At 42.8% G+C, this 19,864-nt stretch overlaps 1 protein-coding gene across 11 annotated transcripts in view; it reads right to left on the bottom strand.

Moving 5' to 3' along the window:
- Positions 1-19,864, bottom strand: part of ARHGAP26 (Rho GTPase activating protein 26) — a 543,304-nt gene that overhangs the window by 81,941 nt on the left and 441,499 nt on the right. The window contains exon 21 of one of the 11 annotated variants that reach the window (XM_060143885.1): positions 12,165-12,288. The exons of the other annotated variants lie outside the window; for them this stretch is intronic. Within the exon in view, the coding sequence (XP_059999868.1) occupies positions 12,276-12,288 (13 nt within the window). The 3' untranslated portion in view covers positions 12,165-12,275. Of the gene's footprint in view, positions 1-12,164; positions 12,289-19,864 lie in introns of those variants that run through there. 11 annotated transcript variants of the gene reach the window in all.

Genomic DNA, 19,864 nt, shown 5'->3' with positions numbered 1-19,864 from the left:
CGGAAGGAAGTGCTGCCTTATTTCTACTGGGCAGTCAGTCCTCGGTTAATCCACAACTGCAGCTGGTAAGAAGGGCCTCGCTTTCTGTCCCCTCCCTACAACTGCCCCCGCTAGACGGTGACCCAGTGGGCAAGGCCTGGCTATTCCAACTGCAGCCCAGGCTGGGAACCCAAATTCTGACCAGGGACAATCTGGAGGTTTATAAGAGCAGCCCAGGCCCAGAGGCCTGAACTAATCTGTTCCTTTGGTCAGGGGCCAACACAGGACAATTAAAAACTCCTTAAGACCTTTTTTTTTTTTTTTTTAGTTTTCTTTTTAGTGGCTTTTCTAAGTAGGAAACACCTCCAGCTTCCTACCTCAAGTGTACCAAGAATCATGCCTTTGGCTAAAGGCATAGTTGGAAACATACTCTATGAACACAATGTGGGTTCTGAATGTTTTTTCACATCCCTGGATATCTAAGTGGTTCTTGGCCACTTAGTACATGCTGAAATTATCTGGGGGTGCGGTTGGAATGCAGGACGTTCATAACGATTATAAGAAGATACTCTTCAATCTCCATGTCTATTGCCATAGTATTAACTGTGAATTTTAAGAACTAATAGAATTTCATTTGTTTGCTTGTGTTTTGGTCATAGCAATAACATTTATTTGCCATAAAATAACCACAATCTAAAACTTATTACCACTATGCTTCAGTGTTAACAGTAAAATGCATACTCCACAGTACTTCAATGATTTTTTAAACTACGGATTGGAATTATACTCTTTGTTAATTTGTGCTCCAGAGGCACGTCAACAAAACTCAACGTCAACAATACTACTGAACACTGTTATACACCACAATGACTGATGCCTGTAGCAACAGAATGACTGTAAACATATAAATGTTCCTCAAAGAAACAGAGAGCATATCATGTATCAGTTTTGATGCAACTTAGAGAACACACAGGTGGAAAATAAGATGCACAGGGATGACGATAATGGCCCAAGACTGTTTGTATAATCTTATACTCTGACCACAGAAGTGTCTGGCTATAGGTTACTTAAAGTGACAACAGCACTCCTAAAAAAATCCAAGACATGGGCTTCCCTGGTGGCGCAGTGGTTGAGAGTCCGCCTGCCGATGCAGAGGACACGGGTTCGTGCCCCGGTCCGGGAAGATCCCACATGCCGCGGAGCGGCTGGGCCCGTGAGCCATGGCTGCTGAGCCTGTGCGTCCGGAGCCTGTGCTCCGCAACGGGAGAGGCCACAACAGTGAGAGGCCCACGTACCGCAAAAAAAAAAAAAAAAAAATCCAAGACAAAACAAACTAAAAACGGCCAGCTTTGGTATTGACTCTGAAACCTCCAATATCGAATTCTCAAAGTCTCTTTCCATTAATGAGGACAAGGATAACAAATGATTGGTGTTAGGATAGGAGAAAATAATTTTATAATTACAATCTTAGCAGATGATCCCCTAAGGCTTCTCTACAACCTCAGAGTCCAGCTGAATGCCCTAGCACATTTTTCACCCTAAATATTCCTGGGGTCCTGCCAGGCCCCCCACATCAGGGCCCAACTAGAGCAACAGCAGCTTAAACTTTAAGGAACACTTGTTGGCCTGGTTTGGGTTCAAGTGGAAGGCTTGCGTCGGCTTTAGTTTGCTAGTCCACGGTGTCCTCAAAAGGAGTCACACAGCCCCAGTCAGTCCCTTTGACATTCACTGGACAGGGAAGAAATAAGGGTTTGGGAAGATAAGGCTCAAAGGCCTGGCAGCATGCTGGGATGTGGCTGAGTGTGCAAGTACAGTGTGTGGCAATATCGTCAGCTTGACACCCTTCTGTGGTGACTCACTTGACTGATGGGGCATCTGGAGTACCAGCCAGGGCATGACTACCAGGCCGTGGACAGGGCTGTCCCAGCAGGCTCCCCATCTGATCACGGATGTGGCAGACCCTCTCATGGCTCCAGAGCATGGGAGTGAAAAACCTGAGCTGGTATAAGATAAGCAGTCGGCAGACCATTAATCTTTAATTCTGATATGCAAAATTACAGATGGCTGTGTAGGAAACTGGGAAATATCACAAGAAAAGCAGTAAAATCACACATAATTTATACTGCTGATAATCACTGTTAACAGCTTGCCAAATTTCTTCACTTGTCTTGGGTGGGGTGGTGTTGCAGATAATACTACATACATAGTAGCGTATTTTTTTCACTTAAGTATTTTCTGATGTCATTAAGTAGCCTTTGATATATTTTAAAAACCATAAAACTCTTTTCCCACTAATGAGGCTAAAAATAACAAACAACTGACATTAGTTCAGAGAAAATAATCTTTAAAGTACAATCTTGGCAGATGACCCCCTGAAGACCTCTCTACAAACCCCATAGTATTCTCAGACCTACAGGATAGTCTACTGTATGGTATACCCTGATTTATGTACCCCTTTTCTTATTGTGTACATTCAGATCATCCCTCTTCGGCCATAGTACTGCAACTCACATTCTTGTAGAGGATCACTGCCTGTGTCTCCAATTGTTTCCTTAGCATAAATTCCTGGAAGTCAAATTAGTGAGTCAAAGGCTAGGAGCCTTTTTTAAGGGTCCTGATACATCCTAGCAAATGGCCTTGCAGAAAGGTTCGACTGAATTGCATTCCCACCAACAGCGTATGGGGGCTGCCCCTTCCCTCTCACCACGGCCCCACCAGCACAGAGAATGAGCAATTGAAAAATCCGATGGACTTTTTTCCCCCAGTCCACAAAGGTTACCTTGGACTCTTCTCTTTCCTAGCATTTCCAATGGTAAAAACAAATACAACTCCTCTCCCGTGTCGTTTCCATCTGCAAGCAATGTTTAATTTTCTAAAGGGCATTCTGCCAAGAAGGTAGTGTGGGGAAGGAGACAGGCAGATGGTTAGAGAGACAGACAACCGCAGCCTGTGGGGGTGCTGAACCCCCGGCCATGTGGCGTGGCTGATCCAAGAGAAACAGGGAGTGGTGGGTGGTTGGCTCAGTCTAGGACTCTCAAAGACAGGGCTAGGTAGGAGGGACGAGGTACACATGGGGAGCCAAAGAGTGTCTCGCCAGCTGCGCAGTGTGGAGAGGTCACAAAACTGGCATCGACATCTCTCTGCCAGGCAGTGGTCTGAGACCTACGGGCTGGGTTCCCGGTCACGGATCTCAGGCTTGACCTGAATGCTCACTCCCTCAGTCCCCTTTCCCCATTAGGCCTAGAACGGGGATGGTGCTATTAAGTTCAAGGGGGACTGCCTGTATTTTTTTTTCTTTCCCCCTATAATGAGAGAGGATAGAAAATTCCATGAAAACCTGTAAAGTCCCATCTTATCTAGTCCTGAATTAGTGACTTCTTCTTCCTTGGAAAATATCCCTTTATGTCTTGAGTTAAAGTGCCATAAAAAGAGAGGGAAGATCAAACTCCAGTTGGGAAAACAGGGTCAGAAGGAGTCCTGGTAAGCTGGAGAGTGGTGAATCAGAGTAAATGACACAAAAACCAATTTCTACTTGTTGAAAATTTGAACGTATTCTTTACGTGTCTGCTGAAGCTTTTACAACACAGAAAGCCTATCTATGTCCTGAATTTTCAGTATGTGCTTCACGACTTTACAAGAGGAAAAGTCCACATGCCCCCAAGTTGCACTGCTCTGTATTCTTTTCTGACTCTTACAAGTATGCACAGTATTTACAGATTCTTTCCCCACATCTAATATAATTTAATACACATTTTTATTCAGATAATAACAGAGTCCTGATTCTTATTTTAATGAGACTAGCTGGTGAAATACCCTTAAGGCCTAAGCAATTATATGCAATTGCTTTGAAAATAGTTTTTAAATAATTTGCTTTTAAAATAGCTTGACAAGTCTACAGGGCAGTGGTTCTGTTTTTCCAGCTTTTCAAAAACATTTCTGAAGTTTAAGTTCCAAATAAGTTTCAAACTCAGATGGAGTATGTTGGAAAGGCATATAATTCTGCGATTAAATAAAATCCAAAATCTTAGAATAGAGAATCTGTTATCCTTAAGGTTCCTCCAAGTCAATAAATCGAACCCTCTCATGCAGAATAACAAAGAAGTACAAGGTAGGGGAAACAACTCTGGATCGGAAGTAAAGATGCCTGGACAATGGTCTCAGTTCAACTGCTCACTGCAGGGGAAAAACCCTCAAGGGAAAGAAAGGACCAGCAGGGTAAATGGAACAGACGCCTCTATTGTGCTCTGCGCTGCACAATACTAATCGAGGGGAGTATTCTTTCCTCGTAATTAAACCTGAGGATAGCCCCTCAATCTTCTTCAAAATCACATTTCAGCTACATCAGAACTGGTTCTTATAAAATGTATTTACTTTCTTTCAACTAAATAACCTCACAATTTATGAAGTTATTTTTAAGGAAATGCGGAAGCGTTTGGGGAGCACTTCGAAGGGTCTATAAGGTGACATTTGCTACTTCAAAAGATTGGAATGGTTGCCGAGAAATCCCAGCATCTCCTTACTATACCGAGTGCAGTACAACTGTCATTCTCTATATAGTGAAGATATTGCAGAAACAAATGTATTCACTGTAACTGAAACAGAAAAGCAATAGTGCCACCAGATTCAATCCTCTACTATCCTGAGGCATAACTTAGGTTTGCTCTAAAGTCACCATTCTAATGCTGGGTGTGTTTAAACTAATCTTAAAATTTACAAGCAAGAAACTGTAACTGCCTCAGGGGATTGAGAATGGGGACTGGGTACACAGGCACAGACTGGACATTCACTTTATATTTTACATTTGTTTATACTGTTTGAGTTTTTAAATCATGAGCCTATATTATTTTATAATAATAGTGGAAAGCACTCTTCTATAAGTGGCACTAGGATAACTGGATATCTATATGGAAAAAGTGACACAACCTCTACCTCATATCATACCTAACAAATGATTTCCTGGTGTATTACAGGTCTAATTGCCAAAGGCAAACAATAAATGAGGGAATGCCTCTGAGAACTTGGGGTTGGGATTTAGCCAACAGGGCAGAAAAAGCACTAAGCATAAAGGAAAATACTGATATACACGACTACATTAAAATAAGAAATTTTATGTATCAAAAGACAACCTTAAAAGAGAGTAAAAAGACAGCCTACAACATAAAGATACATAAGGGCACATACAAGACTATACACAGAACTCCTACTGATCAGTAAGAAAAAGGTAGACAACCAAGTGCGAAATGGGCAAGAAACTTGAGCAGGGACTTAGAAGAGAAAATGCAAAAGAAGGGGGCTCACCCTTTCTGTAATGCAGGAAGCGTAGATTAAAACCACAGTGAGATGATCCTGCTTACCTACCAGAACGACTAAGATAGCTAATATCAAAGTGCTGAAAATACCAAGTGTTTACAAAACATGGAACAACTGCAATTCTTATACTTTGCTGGAGGAGGGGTGCAAACTCCTCCACCCACTCTGGAAAACACTTTGGCCTTATCGAGCAGAAATGAAGCTATCATTCTCCATGACCTCGCAGTTCATTCCCAGATGTATACCCTAAAGCAGGGGTCCCCAAACCGGGACTGCACGCGGCCTGTTAGGAACCAGGCCGCACAGCAGGGGGTGAGTGGCGGAAGGGTGAGAGTGAAGCTTCATCCGCCACTCCCCATTGCTCCCTGTTGCTCACATTACCACCTGAACCGTCCCCCTGCCCCCACCCCCCAGTCCGTGGAAAAACTGTCTTCCGTAAAACTGGTCCCTGGTGCCAAAAAGGTTGGGGACCACTGCCCTAGAGCACAGTGTGTATATATGAGAAGACATATATGAGAATGTGTAGAGCAATTTATCTGTAAAAACAAAAACTGGAAACAAGCTAGAAGTTGAGCACAAGTAGAATGGAGAAATAATTTTAGTATATTAATGCAATGATGCATTCTGCTACAATGAAAATAAATAAATGAACTACAGCTACATGAATGACTTTTAAAACTGTTGAGCAAAAGAAGTCAGACTCAAAATAATAAAGCAAAATATTCATTTTAGGGATACACCAAGTCAACCATTGTTTGCAGATTCTGCAGTTGTGAATTCACCTATTTGTTAAATTTATTTGTAAGTCCAGAATCAATACTCCAGGTGCCTTCATAGTCATTTACGGACACACACAGAGCGATGAAAAACTTAAGTCACCCTGAGTCACCCAACATGCACATTACCAGCTGAGGTCAAGCAAAGGGATGCTCTGCCTTCTGTTCCAGCTCTGTAGTGTCCCTATGTGCAAGAAGGCTGTGACATGCCTTACAAAGAAAACATGTGCATGACTTATAGCGCTCTTCGTCCTGAGTTTAATGTTAATGAATCAATAGTAATATTAAGTAAGGTGTCTTTAAATAGAAGCCCATGTAAAACAAGGTTATGTACTGATGGGTTGACAAAAAAGTTGTAACCAGAGGCTTGTAGGAACCTAACCCTGTATTTCCTGTAGGAGCAATGGTACGATATTCACTAATTCAGTGTCTGTGGTTACTTCATGGACTGTTACTATTGCAAATAACAAGAACCTGCATCGAAGAGCTAAAAATATAAATAAAAACAAGGAATTGATTACTGTAAATATCAGATTAGTGGTTACCCCTATGGGGAAGGAGAGGACTGTGATAGGGGAAGAGAAAGTGAGAGATGTGGGTGCTTCTGGGGTCCTGGCAAGGTTGTATTTTTGACCTGGGGGGCAGTTGCTAAACAGTAATTTGTGAAGTTGTATAAGACATCTCACGTACTTTTCTATATAATAAAAAATACGTGCAAACCTACCTTAAAACACTTAGGGACAGTAAGTATATCAGTGTATTAACAGCATTCTCTGGGTGATGAGAGTAAATGTAATCTTTATTCTCTGTGCTTTTAAAATATTTTCCATATTTTCTACAATTAATATGTTACATTTAAAACCAAAACAATTAATACATGTTAACAGAAGAAATACTCTCCCTAATCATACAAATGGCTACTTTTATTCTCTAAAGGAAGGATGTTTTAATAGGGGCAAAATGACAATTCCGTCACTGTTGCACCAATCCGTGGTTTAGGTTGCACGACACAGTTGGCAGTTCCCAACTGTTTTTACTGTTTTTCTTCTTTTTCAGTCAAATACAATCAACAACTATTTACTGAGTGCCTTCCATATGCAAGAACTAAATTTCCCATCCTTCTGTCCTCACTGAGGAATTATGTTGACTCCTCTAGAGCCTTTTTTATTGGTAAAGTTATTACAGTAAATCAGTGGTGTTTTCCTTTCCCCCGCGCATGGGGAAGTCGAGGAAGGACATCTCTGATGTCGCATTCTGAGTCTGCGGACAAGTTAACAACACTGGCTGAAAGTCCTTGGCCATCTGGCATCCCTTTCTATACAGTCTGCTTTCAGGGAGTACTTCCTGTTTGGACTAGGGAGAGGAAAAGGAGGGAAACGGATTTAATAAGACTCTAAATGTCCACTGATGAAAACAAAGGAATATCTAAAATTAGAAGTGGTGGCCCAAGATACTTGGGTGGCCTACCAGTAACCCTAGGGAAAGAGGATTCCTTGAAAAAGGAGCCTAAAATATTTCACTATGTTCACTACTCTCAGCAATAGAAAAAGCACTTCTGCTAAAGATAATATCCAGGACAATTAAATTAAACTCCTACAACACACAAAGCTTGGTCCGGATACCATGAAAGGCGTATGAGGCAAAGAGATAAGGAGACATGAACTTTGATGCTAAGGCCATTGGACTTTTCTCCCTGCAAGCAAATAGCTGGCTTCTCTCAAATTCTAGTGTTTATTCTTTAGTCTAAACATGTGGAAAATTGTTTCTGATCCGATTTTAACCTCCTCAAATGTCTTCCCCACTCCATTTGTATCATCTATCCCTGGCCTTGCTCCTTCGGTGTGACCATACCCAAACCCCACTTTCTCCCTACCACCATGCTTGCCCTCCACAATGGCTGGCTCAGGCGGCAGCCAAGAAATGCAATCTCACTGGGCTTCGTGGTGATTTTCACCCCTTGTTCATTTGGTTCTGGGGAGCTTATTGACTGGACTGGAAAAAAACTTTAAATGATTTTCCAGCAAAGTCACCCTTTCCAGTGGAAAAAAAGAGTTTTAACATCTGTGAACAAAAACAAACTGAAGGAAAATGATTTATATATTCTCTAGTTCTTGTACTCCAAAGCCAAACACCCACTAAGAATTCAATGAAAACAGACACACCAAAGTACCATTAATTCTAATCTCACAAAATTAAAATTTCTATTTTTTTCAGATCTGAGGTAGATACAAATTTACTAGGAACAATCTATGAGTGACTAAGCCAATTTACAATGTCAACAAGAGTTTTCAATACAGAGTGCTTATCCTAAAAGAACCATTCATGGTGATGATTTCAAAATGCAAATCTGATCATGTCATGTCTTTGCATAAAATACTCACTCAATGATTCCCCATTGTTTCTAGGGTGAAGACCAAGGCCTTCCTACCTTGACTACTCTAAGAATCGCTAGCCTGGCTTCTTTACCTTTTACCACTTGAATCCATCCTACTGCACATCATAACTACATGAACCTCCTAAGCACATAGCTTAATAACTACTTGTTGAATGTTGTTCAACAAATAGCATTTTCCCACTCATAAGCTCACCAATACCTACTGCATGTAGAATAAATGGCTTGCCCTAGTCGAGTGGGATATGTAGTTACAATTTACTCGTGCCCACCGGTTTTCCAACTCCCGTTCTTCTGGTTCATTTGGAGAAGTTCTTCGAGACCCCAAGCAATACAGGTGGGTCCAGTGTCCCACCGATGTCACCGTATTGGCAGGCATGTGATCCAGGCCGGCCAGTGAGAGGACCCCCCTTCCTCCTGGCCACAGTGGGTCAGTGATGGACAGGTAACTGATCACAGTTCATCCATGGGGTCTAATGTATGAATGCTCTTCTTAATGGATGCAAAATCTAAATGTACTGGCTGAGAGTAACCAGAGATCCTTTTTTCCTATAACATGGCAAACATCTGTCTGCAAATGAAGCTTTGTTTTGTTTTGGTTTTTAAAAGAGGGAAGAAGAGCCAAGCAAAATAATAATTTGGGCTCCTGGATTCAATTGTGCTCGAGGTTAGATTTGCCCTGAGATTTCCCAAAATTGTAAGCTTATAACTTCCACTTTTTCCCTAAGCTACTTGGGTTTCTGTCATTTGAAGATCTTTCACAAGACGTCCTCAATGCTCTTCTTTGCAGTCATTACTTGCCTCCAAGTCAGCAAACCTTCTTAAGGGCCATTTGGTAAATATTTTAGACTGTGGAACAACAGGCAAAAATGAAGGGTATTACATAGCTACTTACATAAACATTTAAAATGTAACAGTTTAACAATGTAAAAACCATTCTTATTTTATGAGCTGTAAAGTAAAAATAAAAACAAACAAACAAACAAAACCAAGGTGACAGGCTGGATTTGGACCATGGGCCATCGTTTTCCAACCCCTCTTGTAGTCAAACCGCTTTACACGAGCCATGAGCATGCTGTAAGCCTTTCATTGCAATGTTCTTGCTGGTGATGTTTTTCTCCCCTGGAACGTCTCTTCCCTTGCCACTAACTACTACCCAGCCACCACTCAAAGCCCATCCTAATGTGAACTCCCACCTGAGGCTTCTCTGATACCACAACAAAGTGAGGTCTTTCTCGCCTGAATCCTCGAGGACTCTATTTCTCTTCCAGTCTTGACCCTACCTTGCATTGTAGTTCTCCTAATCCTCTTGCAGCTCTTGCACACTGGGAATGCTTAGTCAGTTTCTTTGGAGTTGACAATATCTAAAGGCTACACTGAAAAAACAAAAAAAACCCCCAAGAAACAAAAGAACTCCACAGGATCGAAGTAATTAGTAAAGGTTTATGGATCCACCAGAAGCACAGGGTAAGCCACGGAAGCCAGACATGTCTGAATCAGAATCATCTGACATCATAAAACGGAACAGCTCTCACTCCAGCGTTGCCATGACAGCTGTAGTACAGCCACTTGTTTGCTTGTCTAGGGTGGTTATGCCGAACAAGTACGACAGAAGGGGCATTTCGGACATTTCGGTCCTGGTGGGGCGGGAGAGGGGCACGCTGGTCTAGGGTTTGATGGACTCCTGCGTCTCAGTCTGCTCACTCGTGTGAGCAGTCAGCAGTCCCTTCTGACTACTGCATAGTGTTGCCCAAACTCAGTCATCTGGGCCTCGGCCTCCAATCTTCTTACCATTGTATGTGTTTTAATATAACAACAGATACTATAACATATAGTATATAATATTAATATATAATATTTTAAAGTTTTTGTCTAAATTGATCTTCTTAATAAAACAGAAGCATCTACGTTAGTCCATTCTAAATAATAAAACCTCATTATTATTAAAATGAAGAAGAAAAATTCACCCAGGCACCATTTAAAACTTTCCAGTACCTCAGTGCCACAAGGCTCACATTTTGGACATTTCTGTTCTCAGTTACCAATCTTTTTATTTCCTCTTGCAGAAACATAGCATCTATTTTCCCAAGATCTATTTAATTACCCCAAAGAGCGAAATTATTTAATACAAAATGTGTATGTCCATTTCAGGCAAGGTGTTGACAGTCATTTAATATTTTTCCCCTCTTAACTTTGATATCATTTGTCTATACTATCATCATCATCATGTCAACATTTACTTACTGTGTTTTGCATTCCTGTGAGAGCAGGATTTTTAAAGGTAGCTTTATTAAGGGATAATGCTATGAAGTTGACTCCCTATTTTAAGTGTACAACATGGAGAGAGTTGTGTAATCATTACCCATAATCCAGTTTTTTAATGCTTCTATCAGCCCCAAAACGTCGCTCCTGCCATTTGCAGCCAAGCCCTGCTCCTGTAACCAGCCACGGGCAACCACCGATCTACTTTCTATCTCTAGAGATTTGCCTTTTCCAACATTTCACCATAATGGAGTCATACAACGTATGATCTTCTTTGTCTGGTTTATTTCACCTGCAGATGTTTATAGTGGGCCAACAGCTTTCAAAAGGCAGGTGAAATGAAGATGGTAACAAACACTGAGTACTAACTTTTACTGAATACTCGGTATGTACCAGTCATTCTGCCAAGCTTTGGGAGGCATTACCTTATTTAATTTTTCCAAACAACCTCAGGAATAGGTACTATTATTCTCATTTTTCAGATGACAAAACAGAAGCTCATAAAGTTTAAGGATCTTTGCTTAAAGTCAATCGTCTAATTAGTGGATGAGCTGGGATTTGAAACTAGCCCTAACTCTTAGCCACTGCGTTATCTGCCTGGTGTTTAAAAAAAAAGTCTCAAGATGAAACCAACTGAGATTTTCCTTTAAAAAAAAAAAAAACAACCAAAACCAAACTAACAAACAAAGACTTTTCAACTCACAGGAGAAAGCAATATAGAGTTCACGGTGCTAGGGAAAAAGCCTTTGAGGGTGCCTGGAAGGGAAGGTTCACCACAGCGGGCACTCCAGCACCTGCTCAGCACAGCGAGCCTCCACGGGGCACAGACCGCCCCGTCCCCCCCCCCCCCCCGCCGCCCCACCTTCCAGGCTCACTGCTCCTGCCTCCCAGGCAAACCGGAAGCGGCCTGCTCCTCGCAGTACCCTTCATTATATACGCTCTTGCCCTCAATCTACTGCAGCCTTTTCACTTTGTTTAGAAAGCATGCATTGGAAGACATAAAAAATAATATATTTAAGGCTGTTTATGAGCAAATTTCCTCCAAAAGCCTCAACCTGGTCCATTTGTGCCATCTGTTACAAGGGAAACTAGAAACCACCTGTCTGTCTGCCTGAGCTCTGCTCTTATCAAGGAAGTTGTAATTACCTCTTTGGTGAAGGATTTGAATCATTACAGTAAATCCCTTATTCAGCACATATTGTATTAGGAAGGCATTCTGACCCTAAAACCCAGGGTTTTTATCCCCTTGCCCTGCACAGATGCAATAAAACCTCAGCTCTTCAAAGCCTGGCAGAGTGAACTGTGCCTTAATCTTGTTTGTTACTCAATGCTAAATATTTACTAAACAAATATTTCCTGCACACTTAACTACACAGCAGGTGCTTTGCAGGCACCTGGAACACAGCAGAAAACAGGTGGAGAGAGGCTTCTGCTCTCAAGCAGCTTATGTTCACTCACAGTGAACTTGAAGGCAGGGTGTGAGCACAGGCTGGGTGGAGGGAAAATATCAAAACATCCATTTGCGTTCCTCATCTGATCCTTATAAGATCTGTATTTTATAGATGCTTTCTGATGTGTATAAAACAATGAGTAGGATAGGTAAATACTTTATAAATAGGTAAATAAAAACAACAGACACGTATTAGAGGTACCTGCCCCAAATATTTTTTTCTGATAGTATTTTGATCATCTTAGTGATTAAAATTGTTTAGGAAACACTATTCTTGTGTGTGTGTGTGTTAACAGACAAACAAGTAAACAACACATCACTTTAGATGGTATTAAGAGCTATGAAGAACATTTAAAAAGCAGTGTGAAGGTGACTGCCAAGTGGGAAAGGGTGGGTGGGGTGATTTGAATTCCACGGATGGGTCTGCTTCTTTCAGGAGTAACATCTCAGCTGAGAGGTCCACGCAGGAGAGTGCTCAAGCCTCCTTCTCTTAAACACCAGAGCATCTTTTAATTTTAACCATTTGGGATTAAAACAAAAACCAAGCCCCATTTCCTCCTACGTACCCTCACAGTCTCTTTGCTTAATCATAGAGCCTTTTCCTGGAACACCGTGTGAACTTAATGGAAAGGGTCCCATTTTTGAAGGGAAGAACTATTGAAAGAAGATCAGTAGTAAAGGCTGTCCTGGCTGTAGCAGAATTCCCAGTAGTGGCTGGTAACAGCCAAACATAGATTTTCTGCAAGAAACTGTTTCCTCGTAAAGCTAAAAAGTCATTCCTTTGGGGGAAATAAGTGTGTGCTTTTTCAATGAAGTCTCTATGTGCCCTAAAATAAGTATGTTGCTTGGCTCTTTTCAGAAGAAAGAAATCACATAAATCCCAAACCAACCGACAAACAGCCTGCAGATGTCTCTTCCCTTGTGTGAACTGCCACATCTCCAGGTCCCTACAGAACCAAGCATGAGGTTAGACACCCTAGATATTACACCTCGGTTTTCTGGATCACTCTTTCACTACCTGAGGTATGTAACATCTCTGAAGTTCTACTCACTTTTTGTCACTATATGCACGTGAATTCGCCTAGAAGGGTATTTGCGGTAAGCCTTCTACCATGTCATCCTCCAAGGCCCACACCATGTCTCTGCCAGATCCTCTCCTCATCATCACCCAGGCTTATAGGGACAAGATGGTACTCTGCACATACTTAACCTTTCTCTCATCCTCCCAGGAAACTATGGAAAGGAAAGGAGAATCTCCCCAAGGGAAGACTATTGCAAATCATACAATTTAGGAAAATACAAAAATGAAAGCGAATAAAATGTATTTTCCAAAATAAGAAGTTCTTGCACCATCACGTAGCTGAATGAGTCCAGCTGGGTTGGAGCCTAAAAATCTGTATTTAAAAAATGTTCTCCTCACTGCCCACAACTCCAACCCCAGCCCTGTGGTTCTGATATGCAAGCAGAGATGGGAACCACTGATCCTTGGCTTCTACAGAGTTCCAAGTCAGCTTTGGAGATTACTAGGAAATGGGAACACACCAGGGACTTAGTAGCATGCACCTTGGTGATTATTTTCTTCCTATAAAACTTCTGATTTATTCACATGGATCTTGTTATTATTTTTGACACAGCAAGTACGTGTAAACTTGTTCGCCAGTGTCTTAATAAAGTGTCAGTGCTTATCTGTGATTTGGTCAAAAGAACTGAAGGAGTTCTGAGGAGACGGATCAGTTTAAGCTGGAGGAGTTTGGGAAAGTTTCCCTTGAGTTGGAAGGTTCCCATTTTCCATTTTGGGGTTTCAGATTAAGGGGGGCTGTGGTCAGCCTTGCAGCTGGAAAAGGAGAATCAGTGTCCAGGGCAAAATGAGCCCCCCGCCCTCTGCTGAAACAAGACGTGGCAACAGCATATACACAGGCTTGCTTTGAAAACAACAACTCCCACTGGTGTAGACTGCTTACAACCCTCCAGGGTCTGGGCCGAGCACTTTTGGTCTCTGCCTCGTCCCAATAACCCAAGAGGGCCGCCCTGACTTTGCAGAGGGGTAAGAGGAAGTTTGGAGAGGTTGAGTCGTTTTCTAAGAGCCAGAAAGCGGGGGTGCTGAGACTGAAGTGAGGCAGCCTGACTCCAGTACAGCCTCTTCTGAACGCCTGTGCCCGCCGCTGCCCTCCAGCCTCCCCCGGCCCCTCACAGAGTCCTGGGCATGCATACTCCACAGGCGAGGCGCACAGAAGTGCCTGGAGATGGCTGATGCCAACACAGTGAGCCCACTTAAAAGGGAATTTGCTTGAAGCGCCCTAGAATCTGTTAAAGCAGGTAAATCCCAGTTCCAAGATCAAATGTTACAAATAACATTACATAGAAAATAAAAGAAAAACGGTTTGGGAGCCTCTGAACACTTTCATTGGTTGTCTGTTTTCAGAGAATCCCTGCCGTATTTGATAAACAGACTTCTAGATGAAAACACTATCCTTAACAACAGTGAATTAACAGTTGAGTGCAAGAGTCTGGGGTCAGACAAGGCTCCAAAACTGCTTTGAATCCTGGTTCTGCCACTTATTAGCCATGTGACCATGGGCAACTGTGCCCCTCATTTTCCTCCCCTGCTTAAAATGGGGATAATCAATAATAGCTCTACCTCAGAGGATTGGTGAGAATTAAAGGGGATCATACACATAATACACTTAGCATACTGAAGCTTGGTACGCCGTAAGCATTCACTAAATGGTAGCTATGATGATTAGGATATGCTCGACTTGTCCTGAAAAAGTGATTCTTCTATTTTAAAATGAAACGTGGACTTAAGGACGCAGTACTTGTACCATCTATAAATCCGAAGGCACTGATGCAAACAGAAGTGAAAATGAAGATGAAACTGTACCAGTACCTGCACCAAAAGGAGAGAAAAAGTAATCTGCCTCCAGTTCTAGGGCTTTCATCCCAGGATCATTTCCCCTCTTAGCATAGCCCTGTCACTTGTGTCTGCACAGCAAAGCCCCCAGTGGAAAACACACAGAGGCAAGTTCAGAGGCGCTTGGGTTATGTTACCAGGGCAGATCAGTCCACTGGGATCAAATAACCTACGCCCAAAGCCCAGAAGTTCATGTTCAAGTGGAGGTGTCAATACTGAGCTGTGGCTCATCTAGGGACCTTAATTAAGCCCCAGCCTCTTTTTCAGGGCAGGCCGACAGGAGGTGTCTGTTTTTCCATCGGCTCTCACAGAAAAGCTGGTGGTGTTACGGAAAGTGGGCCTGGGAAGGTGGGCGGACAGGCACTGCCCACCGGCCCACACTCATTCTGGGCGTGTCTAGGGAGAGGATCTGAATTCCCGGGTGCACTTGTGACAGCCGCCGGAGAAGCCCACGTGGAGAGGGCGGGCGAAGAGACAGAGTAATAGGATAACACTTCCTTCTTGGCGTGGGCCTTCCCCCAAGGATGATTACACACTCTTAAAAGCAGCACCACATACGTTTCACACAAAAGCTGCTGGAGATGGTGTTGCTCATTCTTATAATATTCTGCAAGGTGAGCAGCCAGGGTCGCCATCATTAAGTGGACAAGGTAGGCTGAGCCAGACCCTCGGACATTAGGGCTCAATGAATGGCTTAGTTTCTTGGGATGGTGGGAAGGCCACTGCAGCAGCTTCCCTTCCTTCTTTGCCTTCTAAGCCACGGGTTTCTCAACATCTAACTTCCCCATCCCTGTCTTCACCCCTCCGCCCACAGGCTAAACACTGGTTCTTTAAATAGGGAGGCTCTTTCAGGAAGAAAGGCGTAGGGAAGACTCACTGAGAAACTTCCCACAGGGAATGCAAGGTTGAGTGGGAAGAGTTAAGGGCTCTAGGAGCAGGTGGAGAGAGGGCGGGAATCCTTCCGACTTCATCTCGCTCTCCTTTGAAAACCAGGGAAAATGTTACCCCAAAGGGCCTCAGTGAAGACTGCATGAATCTATATCCATAAAGGGCCGGGTGCCACATCCGGCACTAGAAAGTACCCCCATAATAGCAAGCATTGATAACTTCCTGAGCTTGACAAACTAGCAGAGTTAAGGAAAGGAATAAATAACCTTAGGTTCTGGGCAGTTATATCTGCCTTTCCAAAGTAAAACTAACCAGAAGAAGGATGCCAGGGCTTTGCTTAATTCACACATCCAAGGCCAGCTTATTTTCTCTCCTCCTTCCCACCCCGTTTTTTGGTGAAAAACAAAAACAAAAAGGGGGCATGTCCCAAAATATATATTTTTTAATACATAAACATTTATTTTTTTAAATACAGACAGAAAACCTATTGTTCCTGTTTCTAGCTATAAAAGCAATTTGTGCTCAATGTAGAAATCAAAGAAACAATGAAAGGCAAAAATAAAACTAAATACAACCCTCAAAATTAAAACTACCAAATGATCCAGCAACTCCACTTTGAAGAAAACGAAAACACTAACTTGAAAAGATATCTGCACCCCCATGTTTACTGCACCATTATTTATAATAGCCAAGATATGGCAACAACGTTAAGTGTCCGTCAATGAATGAATGGGTAAAGAAGTTGTGGTACATATATACAATATTATTTGGCCATAAAAGAGAAAGAAATGGTGTCATTTGTGACAACATGGATGGAACTTGAGGGCATTATGTTAAGTGAAATAAGTCAGACAGAGAAAGACAAATACCATATAATCTCATTTATATACGAAATCTAAAACCAAAACCAAAAAAATCCACTGAGCTCATAGATAAAGAGAACAGATTGGTGGTTGCCAGAGGCAAAGAGGTGAGGGGTGAGGGGTGAGGGAAATGGAGGAAGGGGGTTGAAAGGTACAAATTTCCAGCTATACAATAAATAAGTCATGGGGTGTAATGTACAGCATGGTAACTACAGTTAATAATACTTTTTGCATATTTGAAAATTACTAAGAGAGTAGATCTTCAAAGTTCTCAACGTAAGAAAAAAAAATTTTGTAACTATGTATGGTGTTGAATGCTAACTAGACTTACTGTGGTGATCATTTTGTAATATATACAAATATCAAATCATTATGTTGTACATTTGAAATTAATATAATGTTACAGATCAATTATACCTCAATAAAACAAAAAACTAAACAAAACCAACTATCAACATTTCCGCCCACACGCTGACTGTTTTAGAACCTTTACATGTATACATATGCATTCATGCGTATTTGTTTTGCCCATTAAAATGGCACCATAGCTTACATACTCTTTTATTCTGTTTTTTTAATGAAGTAGCTTATTATAAAAGTATTTCCATGCCAATAAAACTGATCAACAACATAATTTTTAATAGTTGCACTGTAGTCCGTGGCTGTGTGATAATTACCAAATCATCGCCATTGTTGGACACCGAAATTCTTTTTTTGTTGTTGTTATTATAAATAATACTGCGATGAAAGTCCATCCACCTTTGCAAATACCTGTGATTATTTCCTTACGATAAATACTTACTGAGTCAACGGGTCAGGGTTAGCCCATGTGAAGCCATCTGACCCATTTCCATACTACTCCCAAGAAAGGTCATGCTGTTTCAGAATTCCACCCACAGCAGGGCAATTTGGTCTCACAAATGGACCTCCCCTTCTTCGGTCTCTTGGGTATATGGATTTTTTTGCTTCTGTCAAACGAGCCCATCAAACCACTGAGACAAAAATGGGGCTGATCTAATCTAGGTTCAAATCATTCCTCCAAAATAAATGTGAGCTCTAAGAGGAGACTGCTCTGAACCACTGCAGTGTTTCAGAACAAGGGGGTGGTGAGAGAAGGCAGGGGAGGTTTGTTCTGCCTCAGCCTCTGCTCCTGAATTGAGAATTACTGGCTTCCTCCAGTCCATCAATCAGCAAGCCGTGTCTGAACACTGAACTACAGCAAGGGAATGAATGAGCTTATATATAGTAGGTACACACATGCTGAGCACAAACACGTGACCCTGGAGACACTCCGGCAGGTAAAATGTCCTTTCATAACCCTCATGGACTCAAGGGGGAATGTTCCTCATGCATTTTTTTTTAAAAGGGGAGACAAAAGGATATGTGATAAAAAATTAATCTGGGTTGAAGACTCAAATATTCATAATGAGTATTTCAGCTAGTTAAAAAGAGGCATTTCTCCAGCTCCCGATGGTCAAGAAGGGACAGCTGGCATTTTGGAGTTGGCAAATTCCTCCTGAAAGATCAATGTTGTCTCTGTATTTGATAGACTGATCTGGTCTAAGGTTTATTTGTTGACATAGATAATGTAATATTCAGACCATCAGCGTCTGCACACATATGCTATTTTCCCTTAACCCCTTTGCCTCCGTGAACCTTTCAGAATCTGAATGCTTTACCCACTTAGTGGACAGTCAAGAGTTTCTGACCAGGGGCAAAGGGAACTTCAAATGAGGTGGCTACCAGGGAAGTGGAAGAGACAGAACAAACAGTGCTCAAGAACTACAGGTTATCCAAAATTCTACTGAAACTAAGAAAACGGAGTCCTTCCGCAAGTGCCTTCTACCATCCCCCCCATCAGAATCTCTGCCTGCTTACAAGGACCACAGAGTGAGGCTTGTTTCGATGTCTGCGAGGAGCAGGGTCGCTGCCGTGGAGCCTCAGGGCTTGCACTGGTATCTGGGGGCCTGTGCTGGACACCTAGGCTCGGGTGAGGGAAGCCATTCCCCTGGTGCGCCTTTGCCCATAACCAGAGGCAGTGAGTGGTCCGGGGGAATTTCCACTGGGGGGGCGGCTGCTGCTTTCTGGGTAAAGAAAGGGAAGGGAAGAGCTTAAGAAATGAGTTGCCTGGGCTTCCCTGGTGGCGCAGTGGTTGAGAGTCTGCCTGCCGACGCAGGGGACGCGGGTTTGTGCCCCGGTCCGGGAAGATCCCACGTGCCGCGGAGCGGCTGGGCCCGTGAGCCATGGCCGCTGAGCCTGCGCGTCCGGGGCCTGTGCTCCGCAACGGGAGAGGCCACAACAGTGAGAGGCCCGCGTACCGCAAAAAAAGAAGTGAGTTGCCTGGAGCCAACTCATTCTGCATGCTGCTCCCCAACAGATGACGGACTGTCGGTGCGTTTTGCAACTGCTCAGGGTGGGGGGCAAACTCCCAGTGGGTTAGTGCCAAAGCCCAGGGCCTTGTGTCCTTCCAGAATACTAGCTGAGATGAGTGAAGAGTAGTAATAGTTAATATTTACACAGGGCTCATTTCAAGGCAGGTCACGGAGGGCTCTGTTCTCATTATCTCCTCAATTCCCTGCCACAAACCCAGCAGATGAGGAGCCTAGATATATGAATTTGGTGTTCTGGAAAATCACAGAAAATCTTCCAGGACATTTTTTTTTTTGCTCTGGGTCTATCCCAACCCACCTCCTGCCCTCATCTCCGGAAGTACTCGGCCAAGTGTTGTGTTTACATGTTTTGAGAGGTTACATTGCCACAAGAAACAGCCCAAATTCCCCTATAGGCCCTATCCAGGAAAAGAAACAGGCTCATGCGCCGCTTTTAAATTGCATGGGGTATAGGAGAAGAACTCTAAAACCAAACTAGTCATCCCGATGCCGATGTGCTGGGTTCAGACGGAGTCAACAAAACTAGGTGAGCATATGCCCGTCAGGGCTCTCAGCAAGTGGCCGCATCAGCTCCCCAAAGGACCTGTGCTCTAAAGGATCAGGCGCACTATGATTAACCGAGGGCCACACCGTGCAAAAATAG

This window comes from Lagenorhynchus albirostris, chromosome 3 (genome assembly GCF_949774975.1).
Source record: "Lagenorhynchus albirostris chromosome 3, mLagAlb1.1, whole genome shotgun sequence".
NCBI classification, from domain to species: Eukaryota; Metazoa; Chordata; class Mammalia; order Artiodactyla; family Delphinidae; genus Lagenorhynchus; species Lagenorhynchus albirostris.
This window is presented reverse-complemented; position numbering and strand designations above follow the sequence as displayed.